The following is a 21,271-nucleotide window of genomic DNA, read 5'->3' on the forward strand; positions in this document are numbered from 1 at the left end:
GCCAGCTTAGCTCGGGGCTGTCGAGTGACTCAGGAGCTGAACCAGCAGCTGGACAATGTCTACTCACTGGTCCCTTGCTCGGGGTGCTGAATTATATCGTCTCTTTACACAAAAGGTTTAACTGATGCTAATCTCCAATCAGACTGAGACAAATCAGTGTAACATCTGATCACCTCAGCATCTTCTCTACATGAAAGTGTGCACTCTGCTGTCTTTAATTCAATGCATACAAGAGATCTACAGCTCTAAGAATGATGTTTCTGTCACCTTTTCTAGCCTCACTTTGATTTTTATAAGTGAACTTTTCTCAACTCCTTCAGTAAACTCTTGGGAAAAAGGACTGTATAGGTGCACACCTTATTCTTTTAGTCAAGTTACTAATACAATTAGTAAAGGACAATTTCACAGCAATAAACTAGTTATTCCAACTAATGTCATTATATGATAATTACAAGGACAATAAAACTAAATTATAAAAACATAGAGCCTTGGACTACCAAAAACACTATACAGAATGAAGAAAAAGCAACTACTCACCCATTCTTTGCTGAAACAGGTGCTATTTTAATAGCTGCACATGAACAAACAGCAATAACATCTGCTTAGTAACCATTTCAAAACACAAAATTAGCCTCTTAAATCACTTAATGCAAGCATATTCATCACACCTCAGTCTCATATATTAGAAGGCTCACATAATTTTCCTCGTGAATAACATATCTTTTATAATTTTCTTGGTGAATAATATAACCTTTTATTTTGAGATTATATATCATATAATCTCAAAATAATCATTTTTTGAGACTTCTGTTGAATCAACATCTCTATTTGTAACTAGCTATGTTTTCCTTATGCCTAGACTAATATATGGCCAAAACTAGGAAAAACAAAAGGTCAGAAGAAGCAACTAAGTCTTGATATTAAAAGAGCTCAGAGTTAAAAGGCTCCTCTATTACATCCAACTTGCTTGCTGGACAAGACTGCATCTAAACTAATAATCAATATCATCACCGGACTCCTATGGCAAAACTTTTGACACTTCTCAGCAGGCAGAATCACCTTTACCTTTCACCCTCAACAAAAAGTGTAGGTAATGAACAGAATTTCCTGTTTAGAAACTTTGCAATATTTCAAAATATGAAGCTGATATTCTAAGCAGTTGCTTTTCCTTTGAGCAATGAGAACACAATAGGCTCCTTATTAAACATTCTCCTGTATGAAGTGATAGTGAAACTGCAGTCTAAAGACACAGACCAAAGTCTTGTAGGCAGAGCCTTATTACAGTAGCTAGAAACATCAACTTTCAGATATGCACATCCTTATTGAGAACTCATGTACCTGAAAACTTTTCTACTTTTCTCAGATAACCTGTAAGCAGTGTCACAAAAAGCCATTAAGAGGTTAATTTTACCTGTCAATCCTGCCTGCCATGTAGTTTATGCACGGTAGCTCATAACTAATCACCATTAACTGTATGAAAATAAGGATTTCTTGGGAAAATAAGAAATTGCAAGGGATTGCATGTTCAAAATCATGATTTATTGATGTATTTTTTAATCATGTAGCTCCTTGCAAAGATACAGTTTATAAATTATAGAACAAGTATAGTTCTTTCCACAACTTTCACATTTTAGTCCTCAAGTCCAGGTCAGTATTTTGAAACAAGATGGTCAAAGGTAAATTATGCAAAATGGCTTAAAAAAACCCCAAACAAACAAACAAACAAACAAACAAACAAACAAAAAACTACACTAAAAAGCTTCAGTTCTTCCAGGATCCAAGATACACACATAATAAGCAGCATTACAATGTCTGTACTACACCCCCAAGCGACAAATGCAGGAGAAGCAGCATACAGTACCTGCACCAGACCTCAAGGAACACTTCATGATTAGCAGTACAAAGCACCCGAACATCTACAGCAGCCTCAAAATTTATCTCAGTAAAGCAAATGCTCCAAGGGTTTACAGCATGTGTGGCAAGGTTAGATGACAGGTTGTAGCACATTACAATCATGTCCAAGTGAGCCCTGCTGACCTGTTTATTCACACCAGGCCAGTGCACAAGCAGAACATACCAGCATTTCACCCTAGCACTGTGACACTCCCCAAGCAGGGCCACGTACCTGCAAACTCATCCTACAGTACAAGGGAACAACTCATTGCCTGTATCCCTCTCCCCTCCACGCACATCCCACGGAGAAGGCAGGCTCCACTGAATTTCAACCAAGATGAAATTACACTGATGACTAACTGACACCACTGCATTGGTGGGGATGTACCTCTGCAGTTAAATTTTGTATTTCATGCTTGCTTGCCCTTGACTGTTTTTCCTTAAGGTTGATGTCAACAAAATGCCAGATCTTAAAGGCAAAAAAAAAAAAAAAGTTTAATTTAAAGAAAACATTTATTTGAAGTTCTTTCAAGTCAAACAATTTAACAGATGACAACTTTCTCCCTCTTCACATTTCAAGTCTTCACCAGAGACCATACACGCTGTCCCATGGACAATGAGATTTTCCTATTGATTCCTTTTAAACAAATCGGTGTCCAGGCAGATGAAGAGTCACATTTTAAGCAAACTGATTTAAAAATATTTTTTAAAAAAACTGAACAAAACAAAGCAAAACTTTGTTATCAAATTCTTATCACAAATAAAAGGTGTTTAACACTCATAAGCTTGTTCTCAAAACAAAATCCCAGCCATTCACAATCAAATAGAACATACTGCCTTCAAAAAATTTCCCAGGATTTTAAAATGCTCCAAATATATACACATTTATAACTTAAGTGCTTATTAGCTACAACCTTTTACTCATGCAAAAGTTGTGAGAGGACAAGATGTTTCTTAAAGTGGCTTCTCTGAATATGCAGTAAAACTCTTCACTCGTGCAAAGAACAAAGGGGTGTACATTTTGTCAATGTCAAAAGTAGTTACAGCTGTCTCACCAGTCGATCTGCAAAGAGCATTGTAGAAGTTAAATTAGACACAAGTTGCTGTTTGAATCCCTCATGCAATCATGCACATAGCACAGTGTGTGCATCAAACTACAGTTGGAATAGTGTCTTTTGTAATGCCTTGTTCTGAAACTATTTGAGTATTAGCTGAATCACACTATACAGAATCCACTTCTACATTTATACCTAAAAAACCACTTTCCCTTTCCACTCTTACTATGAGCCCCAAGACCTGAGCAGTACAGAAACTTCACAATGAAAAGAGTGTCTGCAATATAAATTAGGTATGACAATGTTAGCTTTTACATGAGCAGTTTTTTGTTTTTCTCTTTATGGAAGTTACCTATACTCCCAACTCTCAGTAGATTACTTCCTGCATTTTATATTCCCAGTTATATATTCATAACAGAGCTATGTTCCTACAAAAACATTGAATATTAAGAGCACTGGAAGACAAGGCCTAATTCCACCCTAACTGCCAACATCAAACATCTGGAAAGCCAACTTGCCAGTAATTTGAAGTGTCAGGTGCAACAACAGTGGTAAGGGCTCCTGTCTGATAAGTGATCAGAAGAGTTGTTCACATGCCCATCATCTGCACTGCTGAATTATATAGTTAGTAACATTATAGTTACCATATGACAAGTACAGACATCTTTAGTCTGCACATCCACAGTGGAAAAGATATGTATCTTAACGAATACACGCTTTCCACACCCTCTCACTAGCACCGCATTAAGTCATTCAACCCTGATTCAGTTCTGAAATCAAACACTCTGCATAAATCCTTTTAAAAGCTAAAATACTACAGTTATGCTACTTTGGAAACTTCCTATTATCATTAAAACAGGTTACTAAAATCTTGGGATTCTTCACGTAAAAGTTCATGATGGTATTTCAAACCAGGACCAGTTACTGTTTTCATGACACTTTGTTAAAGCCACCTAAGTCTCAGACTCTTTACATTTTCCGTACTTAGTACCAGACAGATTAATGTCACCTTTAATTCTACAGTTTAGTATCCTTCTTTGCTCTTGTTCTACGTTTACTCACCTGCAAGTGATGTGACAAGAATGATGTATCCACACAAGTTTGTTGAACCTCTGGCGCCCACTGGAGCACAACTGAAGTCCTACATGGAAACTGTGATCTGTTTCTTGAGCAGGAACTCTGCGGAAATACCTGTATTTGTGGTAATCAACTGGTTTCTGTACAGAGAAATAAGAAATTTCATGACCTACAAGGAACACACTATGCAACTATTTATCCTAAGTAACTGCGAGACCAGATTGATAAAACTCTCATACTTAAAAACAAATACTACTGTTCCTTCAACATACACAAATGTATACGTTAATGATGGAAGAAGTTTTCACAGAAAGCAAAAGAAGCAGGAAGGACACCACCCAACTGTGCACACTCACTGTAACACTTCTTACCCTTCACAAGTTTCTCTTAACTTGCACTTTGGTAATCAGAAGAATTTGTAAATAAGTTGATCAAATCATTCAGAATTCAATTAACAAATACTGCTTATCTAATTTTACTAAATGTTGTGGAACATAACTGCACACAGTCAAATCCGTTCTCTGAAAATGACCTATTCATCCTTCTTTCCCGCTAACAATGTTGACACCTAATAGCAGCATAAATGGAAATTAAGCCTAAGGGTGAGAACAACTGTTTAAATTTGAACCAGATATTTATTTGCCTTAATAAATTCTTACAGATCTGGGGACAAGTGTAAGAGACATCACCATACTTATTTATGTATATTTTATTTTTAAACCGTTTAAAAAATTAAATTAATTTTTAAATCGTTTGGTGTAGGGCAAATCTTTGGGTCCTTTAAAACACTCCGTCTGAGTAAGATCTTGTCAAACTATTTCTCCTCCATTCTATTTTTCTACCTACCTCTTCCTTTTTCTTCATAATTACAGCAAATACTTTGGTTTGATTGTCTGTTTCCTGGGAAAGGCGATAATGGCCAAGCAAGATTGCATCTGTTCTGGAAGGTTAAAAAGGAGGATAATGTCAAGGACAAAAATATTCTGTCTCAAAAGTGTGATGTTCTTATAATACAAATATCAGCAATGAAACAAAGACTGACTACATAGTGTAATGATATAAACTGTTTCTTATTTCCATTCACTAAAGGCTTATTGATAATATTAAACAATGAAAACATTTTTGAAAGTTGCTTCCAATTTTCCCAAACAGGACAGTAAAGATAAGTTAGTTGGTTCTACCTAGTCTACTGCTAAATATTTACAGATTCCTGGTGAACAGCCCAAACCTGTTTGGAAGATGCAATCGATTTTCTATGCTTTTATGTCCAAACATCAAAAACACTGAATTCTTCACTTTCCTTCAGTTAAGGAAGTGTGAGAAGGCAATCAGTAAAAAAATAGTGTCTTTAAAAGGATTGTTCCATCTCCTTGCCTTAAAAATTTCAAATCACATAACACACAAAGGAAATCGAATTACAATATCGGGACCCTAAAATGAAAGGTATCTTTGCTTAAAGATCAAAATTTTTTGTAGTTCTTAGGAGAGATCTATAAATATCTACAACACAATATAAACAACATTGTTTTGCTAAGCTAGGATATAGAATCTAATACAAAAGTAAATAAAAATGTCTAGGTAAAAGCAAAATGAAAACTATAGAGCCGAATACTTGATTTCAATAACCTTGTGTTTTTAGTCCGTAAGCGAGGAACTATAGATTGAGGATCTTCAGGAGTTGTTAGCATCATAACTTGACCATCTGGAAAGAATCTCAAATACCTGCAAAAACATAATTACACAATGCAAACCTAGAAAATATATCCTTTTCCTGTTTTTTTTTTTTTTTCCTTTCCTTTTTTTTTTTTTTTTTCCTGTCTGTTTGCTTTTAACATCACATGATGCTACCCAGGAAGATTTAGAACTTAATTGCTATTAGCATTTGAAAACACGTTTCTTCACACATAACAGAAAAAAAGAGATCAGAAATCAAACGAGAGTTATGAATACTGAAAGAGGAAGTTATGAAGAGTTACGAAGTTTTGTCACCCCTTTTAAAGCAAGGTGGCTACCTTGGGATCAAAACTGACCAGAAGTTTCTCCATTCCTGTCCACTGAGACCAATGCAACAAAATCTCAATTACAGTATCAGTACAGAATTAGCAATGTTATAAGGAATTTTTCAGGTTCTGGAATCTGATTGATTGTTACAGTACTCAAGTACTGTGCTAATGTTTCAGCCTACAGCAATAGCCATCAGGTGCAATGGTTTCTATGAACAGATTCCAGCCTCAGAAGGGAGAGCAGAATAAAACAATAAATGCTGGGAGCAGCAAGACGAACAACAGCAAAAAAACATGCTGAGGAAACAATGACAAGGCATTTACAGCAAGATGAGAAAGCCCAGCCTCTTGATTTTACAATTGATTACACATAGGCTAACTGACTAATCTTGTATAACCATATCTATTCTCTTTGCTGAATTGTGTCGTGTTGTATCAGACATGTAAAGTAAAAGTTGTTTAGGGAAAGAAATCTGTAGATAAGTATTAATTGTTATAAGCATTCAAGCTCTCACCACATGACATGGTTTAAGTGAGGATGAAACATGTTTCTAAGCTCATTTCTAATTATCATACTAAATCCTATTTCTAAAACCTATTCTCAAAAAATACACATTGCTTTACATGCTGTAGCAGTTTTACAGAATGTTTATTGTCCGTGATAGCCAGGGGTGGATTTAAAGAACTTAAGAGAGAGAAACATTTCACTCACTCATTGTACTACAGCTCTACCTGTAATATTCCACTTGGTGCCATGCTCTGTAGAAACCATCAAGAGACTGTTCTCCTTGACGTATGTATTTGGTCTTGCTGACATATACACCTACAGAAAAGGAAAATATATGAACAAAAACTAAGAACATAAAGTATTTATGATGAAAAAGCCAATAATCTAAAACTTTTGAGTTTTGTAACTTAAATGGTTTTGTTACTTAAATACATGGAAGTTTTTATTTTCATCCCTTGCATCTTTCCCTTCTCTTTGCAGATATTCTACAAATTGAAATGCACAAACAAATTCAGATTAGGTCTAACAACAACAATGTCATAAACATCAAACCCACCTGACTGTTTCTGTCACACAGAGTTAGAACTATTTCCAAAAGTACAGCTTACCATCAAATCGAACGCGAGGCCTCTCCAAAAACATGTCCCTCCAAGATGCGTATGGAACAAGTTTATTGCAGCTCCTGCCCCATATTTTCAAACAGACTTGATGCCAGATTTCAGGATCTCTAGTGAAAACGAGAAAAAAGCAAACACCATAACTTCCCTACAAACCCTGTTTAGCTTTTATTTATTGAAGTAACACTCTCTTACTTAGTTTGGATGCAACTAAGAGAAACTTTCTTGAACAAAAGTAGCTCATAATCTAAAACCCTGGACTAATTTACTTAATCCTGGAGTGTTTGAAAGCCTTTTCCTCTTCCCAGTGAAACTGAAGAACAGAGCGTCATTTTCATCCAAGTACAGAACCACAACACTGCAGCACCCTGGCACTTCTCTATGTGGCTATATGAGGATGACAACGTAACAGACCACATTTTGGAGACCTGAAACACTAATTTGCAAACAAGGTAGAGCAAGTAATACTTTCTGCTAGATTTTTATTACAGTAAAATTACCTATCTCACATACCATTTAGTAGTGTATTCAAAAACTGATTAGCACTGAGGAGCTTAACATGAAAATGTCCATGGGAAGGACAAGCAGGACATACTTAGTGCAAAGAGAAGTTTCACTCTAGATAAATTATCTTCAATACCTGGCGCAAATGTAAAATCCTCGACAAACAAGAGATAACTGCTCCAATGATCTTAGATCCAAGTCACTTGAAACCACCCATCGGAAAATGTACATTAGTACTTCCATAGGCAACGCTAAAAAGAGAAAGAAATCCTAGTTAGATGCAACCTGTAAATCAACAGGTTATTTATAATTCTAGGTTTGGCTTTTGACTTTCCATTAAAAAAATCCTACTTTTCACATTGTAGCCCAATGCCAGAGAACAAAAAAAAAATTAACTTAAAAGGTCACTATAGATTAGATGTGATGTCCATAAAGGATCCTTTTGCTCCTTTTCAGCCTAGTAACTTCTGAAGCAGATGTGATTTTTTAAAAGTTTTCCGTCTGCTATAGAAGTCAGTAAAAAACATACTATAACACAGGACTGGCTGGAAAGTAGAACATAAATCTAGAAAGAGACCGACATTGCTGCTCGAAGGACACATCTCCTGAGTTCATTTTAGAGTAATGTCTGCATCATCTTGTGTTTACTGGCAAAAAAAGGAAATACATTTTCCCAAGTGTACAATGCACCCGTTATTAAAATAAAATAACGTTTAAAACTTTGTTTTCTTTATGTTTTGATTTGCTACATTGAATTTATTTTCTTTCCTTGACCAGAACAAAAGAGAGGCCAAGATTTCAAAGTGCAACTGATAATTTAGGATGCAGAACAAAGGCATCTGTTTTCAAGAGAGATTATAGCTCATATACATTCTCTACAATTTAGATCTCATAAGGAAGTCTCAGGATAACACTCATAGAACTGAAGCACTGAAAGTCATTAACCTTCAAAAGACTTTCTAGCTTTATTATATAGTCTTTCTGACCCTGGAAACATGCTTGATACAAAAATCTCATACAGAATCAGATAAAATCAAGAAAGGTAAAGATGCACAGTCTACAAAACAATTGTCTCTTACTCACATTTAAAAATTGTAATAATAATTGTATTTGCAAACCAAACCAAAAGAACTGGAAAGAAAATTGGAATACACTTACTTCAGCAAGTCCATTCCTAGAAGCTGTGAGTTTTAAGTATGCCTCTGATCCTGAAAATTCTACTCAGAAATACTACATGGAAAAAGGTTGTGTGATAAAGACAAATGTTATATGCGAATAACATTTGTTTACCTAGTTGATAATTTTTTCTCCTTTGTATCTACAGAAGCAAAAAAACAGATAATGTATGCACTTCTTCAAAGGTGGCTTTTGAATGAAGGAGACAAATGTTTTAATAAAGTGAAATGTATATACAAATTCTGCCTCTCAACCCTTAAAGCATATCTTAACTCTTACCTGAGATGTGGGTCTGGCTGACATAAACTTCAGGCTGACAAAGTTTGACTGAAGATTCCTGAAGAGTTAACTGCTGCTGGAAATCCGTCAGGAGATCTGCCATTTTGTCATCCTCTTTGCTATCCTCAACACTAGAAAAGGGGCAATGCCAACACTGTAATATTGGACAAAACATACCAACAGATGTCCTCATCTTGGCATCAATCCACTGCCTTACTCTCATTCAATAGAGTTGTTTCCTGTACGTTTTAAAAGCAATCTCATTTCATCATACAATAAAACAACTAATGAAATATGATCAAGGTCTTTAAGACATTGCTGGGTTACACCTGAGAGTAACAACTGGGGTTTTTCCAGTTTTAAATTCCCATTCCAGTTTTCTTTTTGTATTTGAGCTTTTTATTGAAGTTACTAAAGAATTTCTTGACCTCATGAAAAGACAGATCTCATCTTTTACTTTGTCTAAGATATGGCATACACAGGAAATAAAGTGTTGTTAATGAAAAGTTGTATTTTGCAATCCTTCTCATGATGTAAGATATTGGAAACAATTCAGGATTATTTTTCACGCTTGCGTTACTCACTAAAGAGTGATCCTTGGTGGGTTTATTCAACAGTAATGAAGGAAAACTACTTTTGTACCTATTCTGGAAATAGGCAGAAATAATAAATTTCAGGAGCCAGAACAAGATAGCAGAACAGAAACAATAAGCTTGCTACTCATCAGTAAATTTGAAGGATTACTAAGTGATAAAAGAACATCATCACATTAAAAAAAAGAAATCTAAATTTAAGTTGTATGTCATAATATGATCTTTTAATAGCTGCCTGCTTGCTTGGCCCAAATAACCAGAAACGACACAAAACTCCTTGAGCACATCACAAAACACTTTCTTTTCCCTGACTTGGTATACAAGCTAATTAAGAAATCTTCCAGTCACTTTTTAATACTATTCAATTCTACTCTAAACAAACTAATAGAATGAGCTGAGAATATAAGCAAGCAACTAGCAGACCTACCAATGGGTTTTGAAGTATCATAGAGAAGACAATTATGTTTGGGCCTGTCCTAACTAAGACTACACTGAGCTGTTGCACTGAACATACCTTCTTTTATTTTGGTGAGTGTGATGGTCAGTCCCAGTACCTACAGGACACACTGTAAACTGTTTTTTCAAATCTAATTGTGTAACTTGTTTTTTCTCATCAAGACCATATGAAACACCTACCACAGTAATTCAGAAGCACAAACACCACAACCAAAATCTCTCCAAAAAAATCCATCTCTACAAATATTTCTTTTAAAACAGTAGAGTAACAATTGAGACTACTGGTTGTTTTTCCCTCACTGCAACAAAGTGCTGGGAACAGTACAGCAACATTTTAAAAAAACCGAATAAAAATCCACAGAACTGTACAATCATTTAGGTTGGAAAAGACATCTAAGATCATCAAGCCCAACTATTAACCCAGCACTAAACCATGTCCCTAACTGGCACCTGTACACATCTTTTAAATACCTCCAGGCATGGTGACTCAACTCCCTCTCTGGGTACCCTGTTCAAGTGCTTGACAACCCTTTCTGTGAAGACTTTTTCCTAATACTCACTCTAAAGCACACCCTGAGGCCATTTCTTCTTGTCCTGTCACTTGTTATTTGGGAGAAGAGACCAACACCTACCACGATACAACCTCCTTTCAGGTGGTTGTAGAGAACAGTAAGATCTTCCCTGAGCCTCCTTTTCTCCAGGCTAAACACGCCCAGCTCTCTCAGCTGCTCCTCACAGGACTTGTGCTCCAGATCCTCCACCAGCTCCATTGCCCTTCCCTGGACTCACTGCAGCCCCTCAATGTCTTTCTCACAGTGAGGGGCCCCAGAACTGGACCCAGCTCTCCAGGTATGACATCAGCAGTGCTGAGTACAGAGGGACAATCCCTGCCCTGGTCCTGCTGGCCACACTTTTGCTGATATAGGCCAGGATGCCATTGGCCTTCCTGGCCACCTAGGCACACACACTGGCTCGTGTTCAGCCAACTATCAACCAGGATCCCAGGATCCTTTTCCAACAGGCAGCTTTCCAGCCACTCTGTCCCCAGCTTGTAGCTCTGCATGGGATTGTGACCCAAGCACAGGACACAGTACTTGGCCTTGGTGAAATTCACACAATTGGCCTTGGCTCATTGATCCAGCATGTCCAGATCTCTCTGCAGAGCCTTCCCACCCTCCAGAAGGATCACACCTGCCCAACTTCAGGTCAGAGTCTCAATGGAGTAGAGAAAATGATGCTAAAGTAAGAAAATAATCCTTTGAAATCCAAGGTTTTTACATGACTATAGCACATCATCCAGTAGTTTTCCTACTGCACAAATGCACAGCAAAGATTTCATGCCAGCAACACATTCAGAAATGAAACTAATGGATTCAGAAATGAAACTAATAAACCACTTGGCCTATTGTGAACTCTTTTATATTAAGTCAACAGCTGCATGGCAGCTGTACTGTCCTGGGGCAACAAGACTGAGCTAGTAATACCGCAGGGACATGGTTGTGCTTTCCTTTTTCATTCCCCATGTTAAAACTCTTGATTTTTTGATGCAGCTATCAGCAGCACCAATGGCTGCTATGAGTAAGCAAGAATTGGGGAAGCTGTTCCATAAGCTTGCCTACATTAGGCTGTGGGGCCTGGAACAGAAGTTTGGCCCTCCTTAAACGTAAGTCTTGGGCTCAGGTTATGCCAGCTGTACATCACTGCACATCCACTGAACTGAGGCTAGGGGTATTCCTATGCTGAAAGACTGGGCTACTCAGATTGCAATCTTTGACCTTCTAAATCTATTGCTCTATGGAAAATCATCTGGCTGTGACAGCACAAGAACAGACTATTCCTTTGCTTAATTAAGATGCTTATTTTATTAGTATGAAGCTTTAACTAATTAATCTTTTCGCCATCTACAACTTTGTATATGATCCTAAATCTGAAAATCAAAAATCAAAATTGTGACTGATGTTTTGGTTTTTTAATTAAGTAACAGCAAAACTATTTGTAATCCATCCCCCTGAAATTAGCTAGCTCCAAACAAGTCTGGTACTGACTTTGAAAAATATAATCTACTCAAGTGAGAGTAGGTATGTTTTCCAGACACTAATAGACTTAAAACTGCATATTACAGCAGTTTTACTTACAGAGTATTGATATCCTTCAGAAACAAAATGTCGTATTTCAGTAGTCCTATGCACTTAATTAGTAAAATTTCATACTCACCACCTCTTTCCAACTCCATCACCATCTGGGGACCGTGTATAGGTGATCTTAAACTCTATATCAGGTACGAGCTGCATGGCTAGACGATAAAACTTGATGGCTGAAAATAAAGGTTTGATGTTCAAACATATCTGATGTCTATACTAGTTTATCAAAGCAAAGACTGTTATCAGAGAGATGGCTTCAGCTAAAATCACTAAAATGGTGGAAAATGTCTTTGCCCGGGAAAGCTTAGTCTAAACCGTTAGGTTTAAATCCAGCACAGAAGAGAGGAACATTAAGTACCTATTTTCAAAACTAAAAACCTCATGTACTTTTTCAGAATAAAGAGTTACCTCAGATGTGTTTCAGCTTTTACAAGTTTACCTTAATTACCACAAATTCAACTATGGAGTAGAAAATTTTACATTAAAACATTACTAATTCCTGATGTTGTTTGTTGCCCAGCACTTGCAAAGATTTCCCAACAAGCTCTAAAGATTTTAGATGGTAGATCCACAACTAGCCGTAAGTTAAATGAAAGATAAAAATTATACAGGTAGCTTAAGTCCCTGGTATAGCACAAACAGGCATTCAGACATATGCAACACTACAAAGGTGAGAGCGATGAATAAAATATTGTTTCAATTTTAAAATTTCAACAATAGATGCAAAATATATCAATTTCGCAATGGAAACCCATAGAAACTAAAGAAGGCACAGAACCAAACCACTCAACACACTGAAGATGAGGAAAGCAGCCTAGTCACAAAACTATGGGATGTGAAGGAAAACCTGACAGCTTGAGTTTTGCACATTTTTCACACACACACAGAAAATACTTCTGCCTTTAGCACTACAGAGCACTACTACTACTACAAACATTGAGCAGAGAAAGAGGTTCAGGAACATCACTGTGGCTACAAACTGTCATTTAAGCTGCAGAATGTCTTTCTTCTGAGTCAGCTCTGTGAATCCTTCTTAATTATAATGAATTTGATGTATGCACATTCAATCTATTTTAACACCAGTAGTAGTAAAACCATGTGTGCATGTTTATGTTTCTTTGTATTGCCACATATGACACCAAGGTCAGAGGGCAATTCTTCTTCAGCTTGGACTCCTAAAACCAAAACTCAAATAAAACATGAGTCAGTGTGGAGCTCTGAATTTGTCTGTTGAGTCTGAGAAACTTGACTTTAGGGCTAGTAAATGTTCCTGTTTCCTTGAGTTCATGTCAGGGCCAGTGACTGACGAATAGTATCCTTTGGCTGTTGAGGATGAGAAACACCAGCAGCCAGCTAAACAGAGATCAGTCTCAACTTTAGCGTTTAATCTAACAGACAAGGCCTCTACTGTACTTAAGCAAGAACAAGCTGCAGCAAGTAACTGTCTCACAAACCTCAGGTAGCAGATTTCAGAAGGAGGCATGGATTCTGGTGACCTGGGCCAGGTCAGCAAATAAAAGCCTGGTCTGAAAACAGATGTCTCAACATGTGTTCAGTAATATATCTCTGTCTGGCATAGGACTGTGCCTCTAAGGTCTCATCTATGTGTAGAAATAGTTCAGTTTGGTTTCTCTAAGTCTCAAATAAAATTCCATTGAGACAGATGAATTCATAGTCATGCAATCCAGATGTCTGAAATACTTTTGTGAATGGAATTGTTAGATATTACTATTTCTTTGCTGCTATGTTTAACATACAAGGAGTGCAGTGAAGCAGATGAAGCCACAGCTTTCATTTTATATACACAAATGTTTAAATAGACTGCTTACCTCATCATTTTTTAAAAATTTATTCAGAAAGAACCTTCACAATCTACTACATGATTTCCTAAATATGTACCAGATTTTTAGTTCTGACATATTTTTTTTACTGTGCATTTAATCCTTTACCAAACACCCACCATATCTTAGCCTAAAGTAATTCTGCCCTGTAAAAACACTAAACAAATTAGAAACTGGGACAACTGATTTTATTAACTACAGGGGACTCGTACTTCTCTCACTTACTATGAGCTATGAAACAACAACCAAAAATCCCTTGAAAATGAAGGAAAATTCCCATGGCGAAGTGGAAATTTTGTATTCAGCAGGTGGCTGAGTTCAGGAGTTTCCAGAGTTCTCCCAGATTTCTGCATCTTAACTTATTTTGCACCTGTACTTTAAACAGGGTGGCCAAACCCTCTGGTGGATGAGCAGGATGGCACATACATTCTGCTTCGCTTTCTTTCCCGCATGAAAGAAACAGGAAATTGGTATCTCCACTACTGACCTACAGGACTTGGAAGTTAGGACAGACTTCTTACTCTCCAGATTCTGCAAACTAAATACGAGAAAGAAAACTTTGAATTTCCATTTTTACTAGTGCTGATAGCAAGAGTGTAGGTAAGCAAACTAGGCACTTTAAATATTTATGACAAACCTCGAAGACTACCAGATTTGAATATTCACTGCAGGAATTCTTCAAAAAGCTATTTTAGTATGCTGTGTTAATTAAAAAGCAAAGAAAAACCCCCAAACCCAAACAGACCTCTCCAAATAAACAAACAAAAAATAAGGTACCAAAAACCCCCCACAGCCAAACAACAAAGCATTAAAGGATTCCACAGATTAAGTGGTTTTGTTCACAGTGGAATGATGAGAACTGTGAGCACAGGAAATACAGTTTATTACCATGATTAATTATTATGCTAATTTCCTGTTACAGAAGTCACATAAAGAGGCATTCTATAGGAAGAAGCAATTCAGTTCTCCATTCAACTGCAGTATGTCAAGATACTGTTATTTTGCCTGAAAGCTAGAAAATCCTTCCTTGATGTCATTTTTGCTTTACCTCAACCTTAGAACTGTGATGTGATGGTTCCTTCTATAGCATGTTTGTTTGCTTATCTGAATGACCGAGCTCTCAAACCACTGTTAGCCTGTAGTTTAAGTTCACTGGCACCATGCAGATTTGCCCATAAATCACAGGGTGTTAGATTTCTCTACAATAAGGATGTTCATTGTAGACTTCCACATTACCTTCATAAAGGGCCCCATTTCTTTCTTCTTCCACTGCCTTCAGGAAAAGTTCTTTTGCCTGCACAATAAATTACACAGAGCACTTCTTTAATTCCTTATAAATACAAGTGCAATGTCACTTGACTTAGAATTATTTCTGATCTTACCTACTGTACCTATGACAGAGATAACAAAATAATTCCATAAATAGAGAAGACATGTGCTACAAGACATAACTGCAATTCCCAATCAACAAACTATCTATATTCCTGCTGTTCACCCCTTACCTACAGTCTTTCAGAAAGCAGATTGTGAAGGTGACACCAAGGCAAACATAAAGACTAGAAAAATCACTGTATGATTATGTAGACATTAGTATGGAAATAACAAGATAGTAACTTCTGTTGTTTCTCCAGATTTAATTCATCATTAGCTTTTAGAAAAGTTACAGTGAAACAGTAATACAGACAAATAAAACCTCAAAATTATGGATCTTCTTCTGTACCTTTTCCTCTTTTGCCATCTCCTGTTTTCCCCTGGCATCAACAGACTTTAGTCCAGGTTCTCTTGATGATGCTCTGCATGGTAGAGGTTCCAACCCACTAGAACTCACACCTGGGGCAAGCTCAAACATCCACTGAGCTCTGAACATCTGGAGCTCTGCCTAAAAAACATTATTAATTCTACATTAATAATCTATTAATATTCAGACAGTATATGTTCTGAGAAGAAATTATAAAGTACAAACACAGAAAAGAATTTCAACTATGCTTTACATTTCCAAGTCTTAGATGGCTTCAGTGAATTTAGGCATAGAGAGTCAGCAATTGTTTTATGGTAAATTAAAACAAAAACATGCACAAGTACTTGTTCAGTCTCACTCAATGGCAAAAGTGCTTTTTTCTGGACTGTTCACCTCAAAAGAAAAACTGATGTTTCAAGAAATGGTTGTTAGTCCTATGGTTATGATCTAAGATTCCATAAAAAAGCGATCTTTCCAGACATTATCATGTTTGTTCTTGTTTATGCAGAATTATTATAAGCAAGAAGTCAATTAGTTCTTAAAATTAAAATTTATAAAATCCAGGGTTTTGTACACAAGCATTCTAAGTTACCTAATATTCAAGAGGATCATTTATATAATATACAAATAAGATCTTACTCCTTTCTCTTTTAAAAAGTATGGACTATGCTCTGTGACATAATACAAGTTACAACTCCTGCCATGCCTTTATTTTCAGCATCTTTGAAGTCACACTTTACATGTCTCTTGCAACCATCACAACTTCTGGGGAGCATTTACACAGAAATCTAGTCTTGAAAGAAAACACACTTTTCTATTACACTGCTCTTATCAGCTTTCTGGTCCAGTAGAGAGTGACAACTTAAACTAGAATTTGATCACAGAAACTGCTGTCCAATTTATACAGCTCTTCAAAGAAATTCCAGATCTGTCACAAGCTTTCTTTTCATCTCCACAGATAGCTGAAGACTGAATTTTACACTTGGAACACAATGCGAAATTTATCTCACTTTTGGAGGGGCAGACAGATTAAGCATTTGTCAGATCAACAAATGTGTGGTAACCAAATGAGGATAAGTGATGCAGTTTAAATCACAGCAGTACTACGTTTGTAAAAAAAAAAAACAAACTAGCATGAGAGACATACCTGAAGATTTGCTTCACCAGATCTTTCACTGTCATCAGTTCTTACCAAATCGGCGTGACAATCTTCTTCAGCTTCTGCCTAGTAGAGAGCAGACAAACGTGATTATAGGGTCTGCATAAGTTCCTGCAGCATATTCACAAAGAATGACTGTCATGGATGCACATAAAAAAAAAAAAAAAGGCATACTTTCCTTTCCATGATAAAAATTAATTTTAGAACTACTGAGATCAGTTGTACTTCCATATTAACTCAATGAAGATGGGTTTTGCATTTTAGACAAGTTAATCCAACACAGATTAGCTGTGTATCACTTGAAGGCTTCCATGCTTCAATACACTGGCACCCCTGACTAAATACACTCAATGTCTATGTCAAAGCACAGAGCAAAAGCTTCAGTATTAAACAATTATGTGCTTTGTTCAACAATTTAAAATTTAATCACTACGTTCTCATTGTAAAGATAACCAGTAGTTTTGATTTAATATTTGCAAGAGCACAAATTGCTTGGAATAACAAGAGATTTTATATATACATGTGCAACTAAACAAGAAATGTATTGGAAAATAAAATAAAAAGCTAGCATGAGAGCTTGACAGTTGGTTATATTTACAGTACAGCTGTGAGACAGGTTAAACAAATAAAACCTGAAATAAGACCTTTGACTAAACCTAACACGGCTCTACACAGGAAATTAAGTCGGCTAGTTTAAGAGGAAAACTTAAAAATAGGCAAATTAATTATCACAGTGAAATATACTGAGATTTATGTAGTCTATACTAAAACAAAGGAAAACTAATTCTGAGCATCAGTGACAAGCCACTACAATGACAACAACAGCAAGATGCCAGTAAGGGGGGAAAAAACCACCCCAAAATCTCAACTAAAACATTTGTTTAAGGTTCTTCCTGCAATTGAAGCAAACCAGTCTTTCTACCATTCTGCACCGAAATTCACATCTGTAGCTCTCCAAGTAGATAATGCAAAGTGAGATTACAAGAAGGCAAACCCAACATTAAGATTATCACAACTACTTTAAAAAGTTTTATTTCCCACTCCTTCCTATTGTACTCAGAGACTTCGAGTGACATTTTGTCAGTAAGATTCTACCAAGCTCTCAAAAAGAAATCTCTGCCTCCTGCACAATCAAAGTGCAGAAATCAAAGCATGTATTCAGAAAATTTATACCATTTTTAGAGCACCTGGAAGTTCTGATCAAACTACAGAATCCTAGCAAATGTGATGGGATGGTAACCTTTAATCTATTTGCCTTGGTGATGAGCACCTCTCTGGAGTTAGCACATGTCTCCAGATTCCGCAACAACCACAAACTCACTGGCATGTCATCTGTAAAAGTGTTTTCACGGATGTCTCAGATAATTTATCATTTACAATTGATAGACATGACTGGTTGGCTGAAGATAAACAGATACTGCATCTATTTCTACATTCTCATTTTTAATTTCCACACATTTTTCATTTCCTAGTAGAGGAAACAGGTGAGCTAGAACACTATCAAACACTAATGGCATTAAATCTCAGCAAGGAGTAAATAACTTGGACATTTCATGGGCTTCGATTCCAGAATTTAATTGCAGGCAGTTAATGACCTATGAGTTGTGACAGTCCTACTACATTATTAGCATCCAGGAATATTTTGTTGGCCAAGCAGAGCCAGCCTAGGAATGAGGTAGCTCTGAAATGGGTGTCTGTAAGTGCATTATTATGGCACTGAGCTAACAGAAATAAGGCCTAATTCTGTCTGTGCAGAGTGCAGCTTCTGGTTTGCAGCTGAATCACGTCCAGTCAGCTCTCCAGTCTGGGCAGAATAAGCCTGGTTTTATCTGCAAAATGCAGAAACTAGCAATTTCTAAACTATATCAACACACTATCTTCTTGTGCATAAAGGCACGCCCATTAAAACCTTTAACTCCTGAAGTCTGTAAACAAACTGATTTAAGCGTTGAAACTACTTAGAAGGTTAGGAAACTGGATGAAGTTTACCTCTTTCAAAAACTTTATATTTCACTAATCTGTTCAACTCCTGATTTTCAACCTTTTGTCTCCATTCAGCTGCCCTACTTCTTCATTTTTGAGTCACAGTCAGACATGGTTGTGGACCAACTGCATCCAAAATGCCATTTTATGCTCTTTCAAACCTAAATATGCTCTCAAACAAAAAATATTATGAAGACCTGGCCCACAGTCTAAAAGTTGTCAAAAACCATAATGAAATTGATTACAACTGAAGTTTTGTCATTACCTTCCCTATACTGTGTGCATGTTGTGCAATCTCTCATATCAAAGGTCAGTCTTCTGGCAGTAGTAGCAGCCTAAGTTGCCACTCTTCTAATTTACTGGTAAAGCATTTAATTCACATTGCTACTGCATAGGAACAAACTAGAAAACTGATCTCTATTAACAACCTTTCCACTCTTTATTTGACCTGTTGAAACCCTACAATTTTGCTAGGACAAGTGAGTAAACACAGGTACTGTGAAGCAAGGACTTTCACCAGCAGACAGCTCATGAGATCTCATCTTTGCAATGTGTACAAATTGGTTCCTTGCCCCCACTGTGAGAATACCTGCGTTGTACTTACAGTTTCTAAAATTCACAGAACACTGTGCTGTAACTGCTACTTAGGGGATAAATCTAGATTGTTCATTGTTGTGCTGCTCGCCTTTCTCCTGATACAAGTCAGCTGAAAAAGTGACTTCATCCTGACTGAAAGGTAGACATCGTACTGTGTACTGGCTGATTGGCTTGATTAATTTTCCATGAGGAAAGTAGTCAAGCCACCAAAAGGTAACACGTCAAAAGTAAACATCTGATTTAGGCTGCAACTTGTAAAAAATGAAGTCAATTCAAATGAGTAGATTCAATTCTGATTTGCTTGCAAAGCTTTAGAAACCATTTGCCAAATGCAGAACTAGTTTATTTGCACAGTTCAGTTTTGTTTTGCAATCAATAATTGCATGCTGATTTCCTCAGAGTACATTAACAGCTCACTAAACTGCCTGTAACGTCAGGTCCTTTAACAGTTCTCATCTCTGTTTCAGCAAAATAAAACCAAGATCAGAAACAGGTCGCAGCTGAGTGTCACCAGTTGAACAGGGCTATGTGTTGTGTGTGAACCATACAGAACTCAGGGAGGAGCAAGCACGGCAAAGCGAAACAGTGACTCCCAGCTAACGTTACTCTTGGTTTTATAAAAAAAATGAGAAAGCCACCCTATTTTTCTGTAAATGTGGTAGAAACAACACGGTGTTCAAAAATAAGGGTTTTCAAAACCGTAGTGAGATATTTTAACAGCTCTTGTGTGATACAAATGGTTTAACTTTGAATGACCGAGTTCTCATCATGGATACTTGAACCCATATTGAGGCGCAGTCAATAAAGCAATACTGAACCAAGGAGTAATTTTGGTATGTTAAATGACAAACTCAACTCGGGTCCATGGCCCACGGAGTCCTTTAAATTACTGAGTGACTTTATGCCAACACATTTTTTGAGGGAAGACAAGGGAAGGAAAGGCACGCTCGCCTGTAATGACACAGGGATTTTGTTCACGCGTTCCTACGAAGGGCTACATCGCTCCAAAACCAGGCAGCCCCACTCATCAAAATCCTCTGCGGGAGGCGGCCGTGTCTCGCCGCGGTGGGGCGGGATCACGGCACGTTTCCCCCAAGCATTCCCCGGAGCCCGGGGCGGACAGGCGGGCAGGGCAGGGCTGCCTGCCAGCAATTCGCCGAGGGGGCCGCTCCCACGCACACACCCCCTGGTGCCGGTCCCGCCCGGCCGTCCCTGCACGGCGGCCGAGCCCCCGCCGCCCGGGCCCGCTCACCATGCTGCCGACGCTCGGGCGGCGCTGTCCCGTTCCGGGGGCTCTGCCCCCCCGCTTGGTCCGTGTGTCCTCCCTGCCCGCGGGGGGCACTTAGCAGAGTTCTCGGTCGGAGAAGCGCACCACGCAGCGGGAGTCCCTGCGGGCCCTGCGGACGGCAGCCATCTTCCCGGCGAGCAGGGCCGGCGGCGGGAGCGGCGGGACACGGCCCGGGCGAACCCGCCAGGTCAGAGCGCCGCCTCCCGCGCGGGCCGCTACGACGCGCGACCGCACAGACTCCCCGCCCCAGTGCGCACCGCGGCCCGTGCCGCCTCTGCCGCCCGCGGCGGCGCGGCGCAAGGCCTGCTGGGGAGCGTAGTCCGCGGCGACACACCACGGGAAGGGCGGTAGAGCAAAGGCTGC

At 38.0% G+C, this 21,271-nt stretch overlaps 1 protein-coding gene and 1 pseudogene across 3 annotated transcripts; both read right to left on the reverse strand.

Moving 5' to 3' along the window:
• Positions 1-1,512: 1,512 nt before the first annotated feature.
• On the reverse strand, positions 1,513-21,098 carry FBXO9 (F-box protein 9). 3 transcript variants are annotated; one of them, XM_066179783.1, is made up of 14 exons: positions 20,873-20,954; positions 17,029-17,106; positions 15,864-16,022; positions 15,380-15,437; positions 12,376-12,475; positions 9,113-9,243; positions 7,794-7,908; positions 7,145-7,263; positions 6,761-6,851; positions 5,652-5,747; positions 4,872-4,965; positions 4,011-4,165; positions 2,808-2,956; positions 1,513-2,362 (listed from the first exon to the last, which is right to left on the reverse strand). In XM_066179783.1, the coding sequence occupies exons 1-13, from the start codon at positions 20,873-20,875 to the stop codon at positions 2,848-2,850; spliced, it is 1,308 nt and encodes a 435-aa protein (XP_066035880.1). In that variant the 5' UTR covers positions 20,876-20,954; the 3' UTR covers positions 1,513-2,362; positions 2,808-2,847. The 3 variants fall into 3 exon arrangements, with proteins under 3 accessions (XP_066035880.1, XP_066035881.1, XP_066035879.1); XM_066179784.1 differs by lacking the exon at positions 1,513-2,362 and having other exon boundaries at positions 2,388-2,956; positions 17,029-17,102; positions 20,873-21,098; XM_066179782.1 differs by lacking the exon at positions 1,513-2,362 and having other exon boundaries at positions 2,388-2,956.
• Positions 10,482-11,224, reverse strand: LOC136287916 (uncharacterized; annotated as a pseudogene).
• Positions 21,099-21,271: the final 173 nt, after the last annotated feature.

Source organism: Chamaea fasciata, unplaced genomic scaffold, assembly GCF_029207755.1.
Source record: "Chamaea fasciata isolate MVZ Bird 193981 ecotype frontalis unplaced genomic scaffold, bChaFas1.0.hap1 SCAF_3, whole genome shotgun sequence".
NCBI classification, from domain to species: domain Eukaryota; kingdom Metazoa; phylum Chordata; class Aves; order Passeriformes; family Sylviidae; genus Chamaea; species Chamaea fasciata.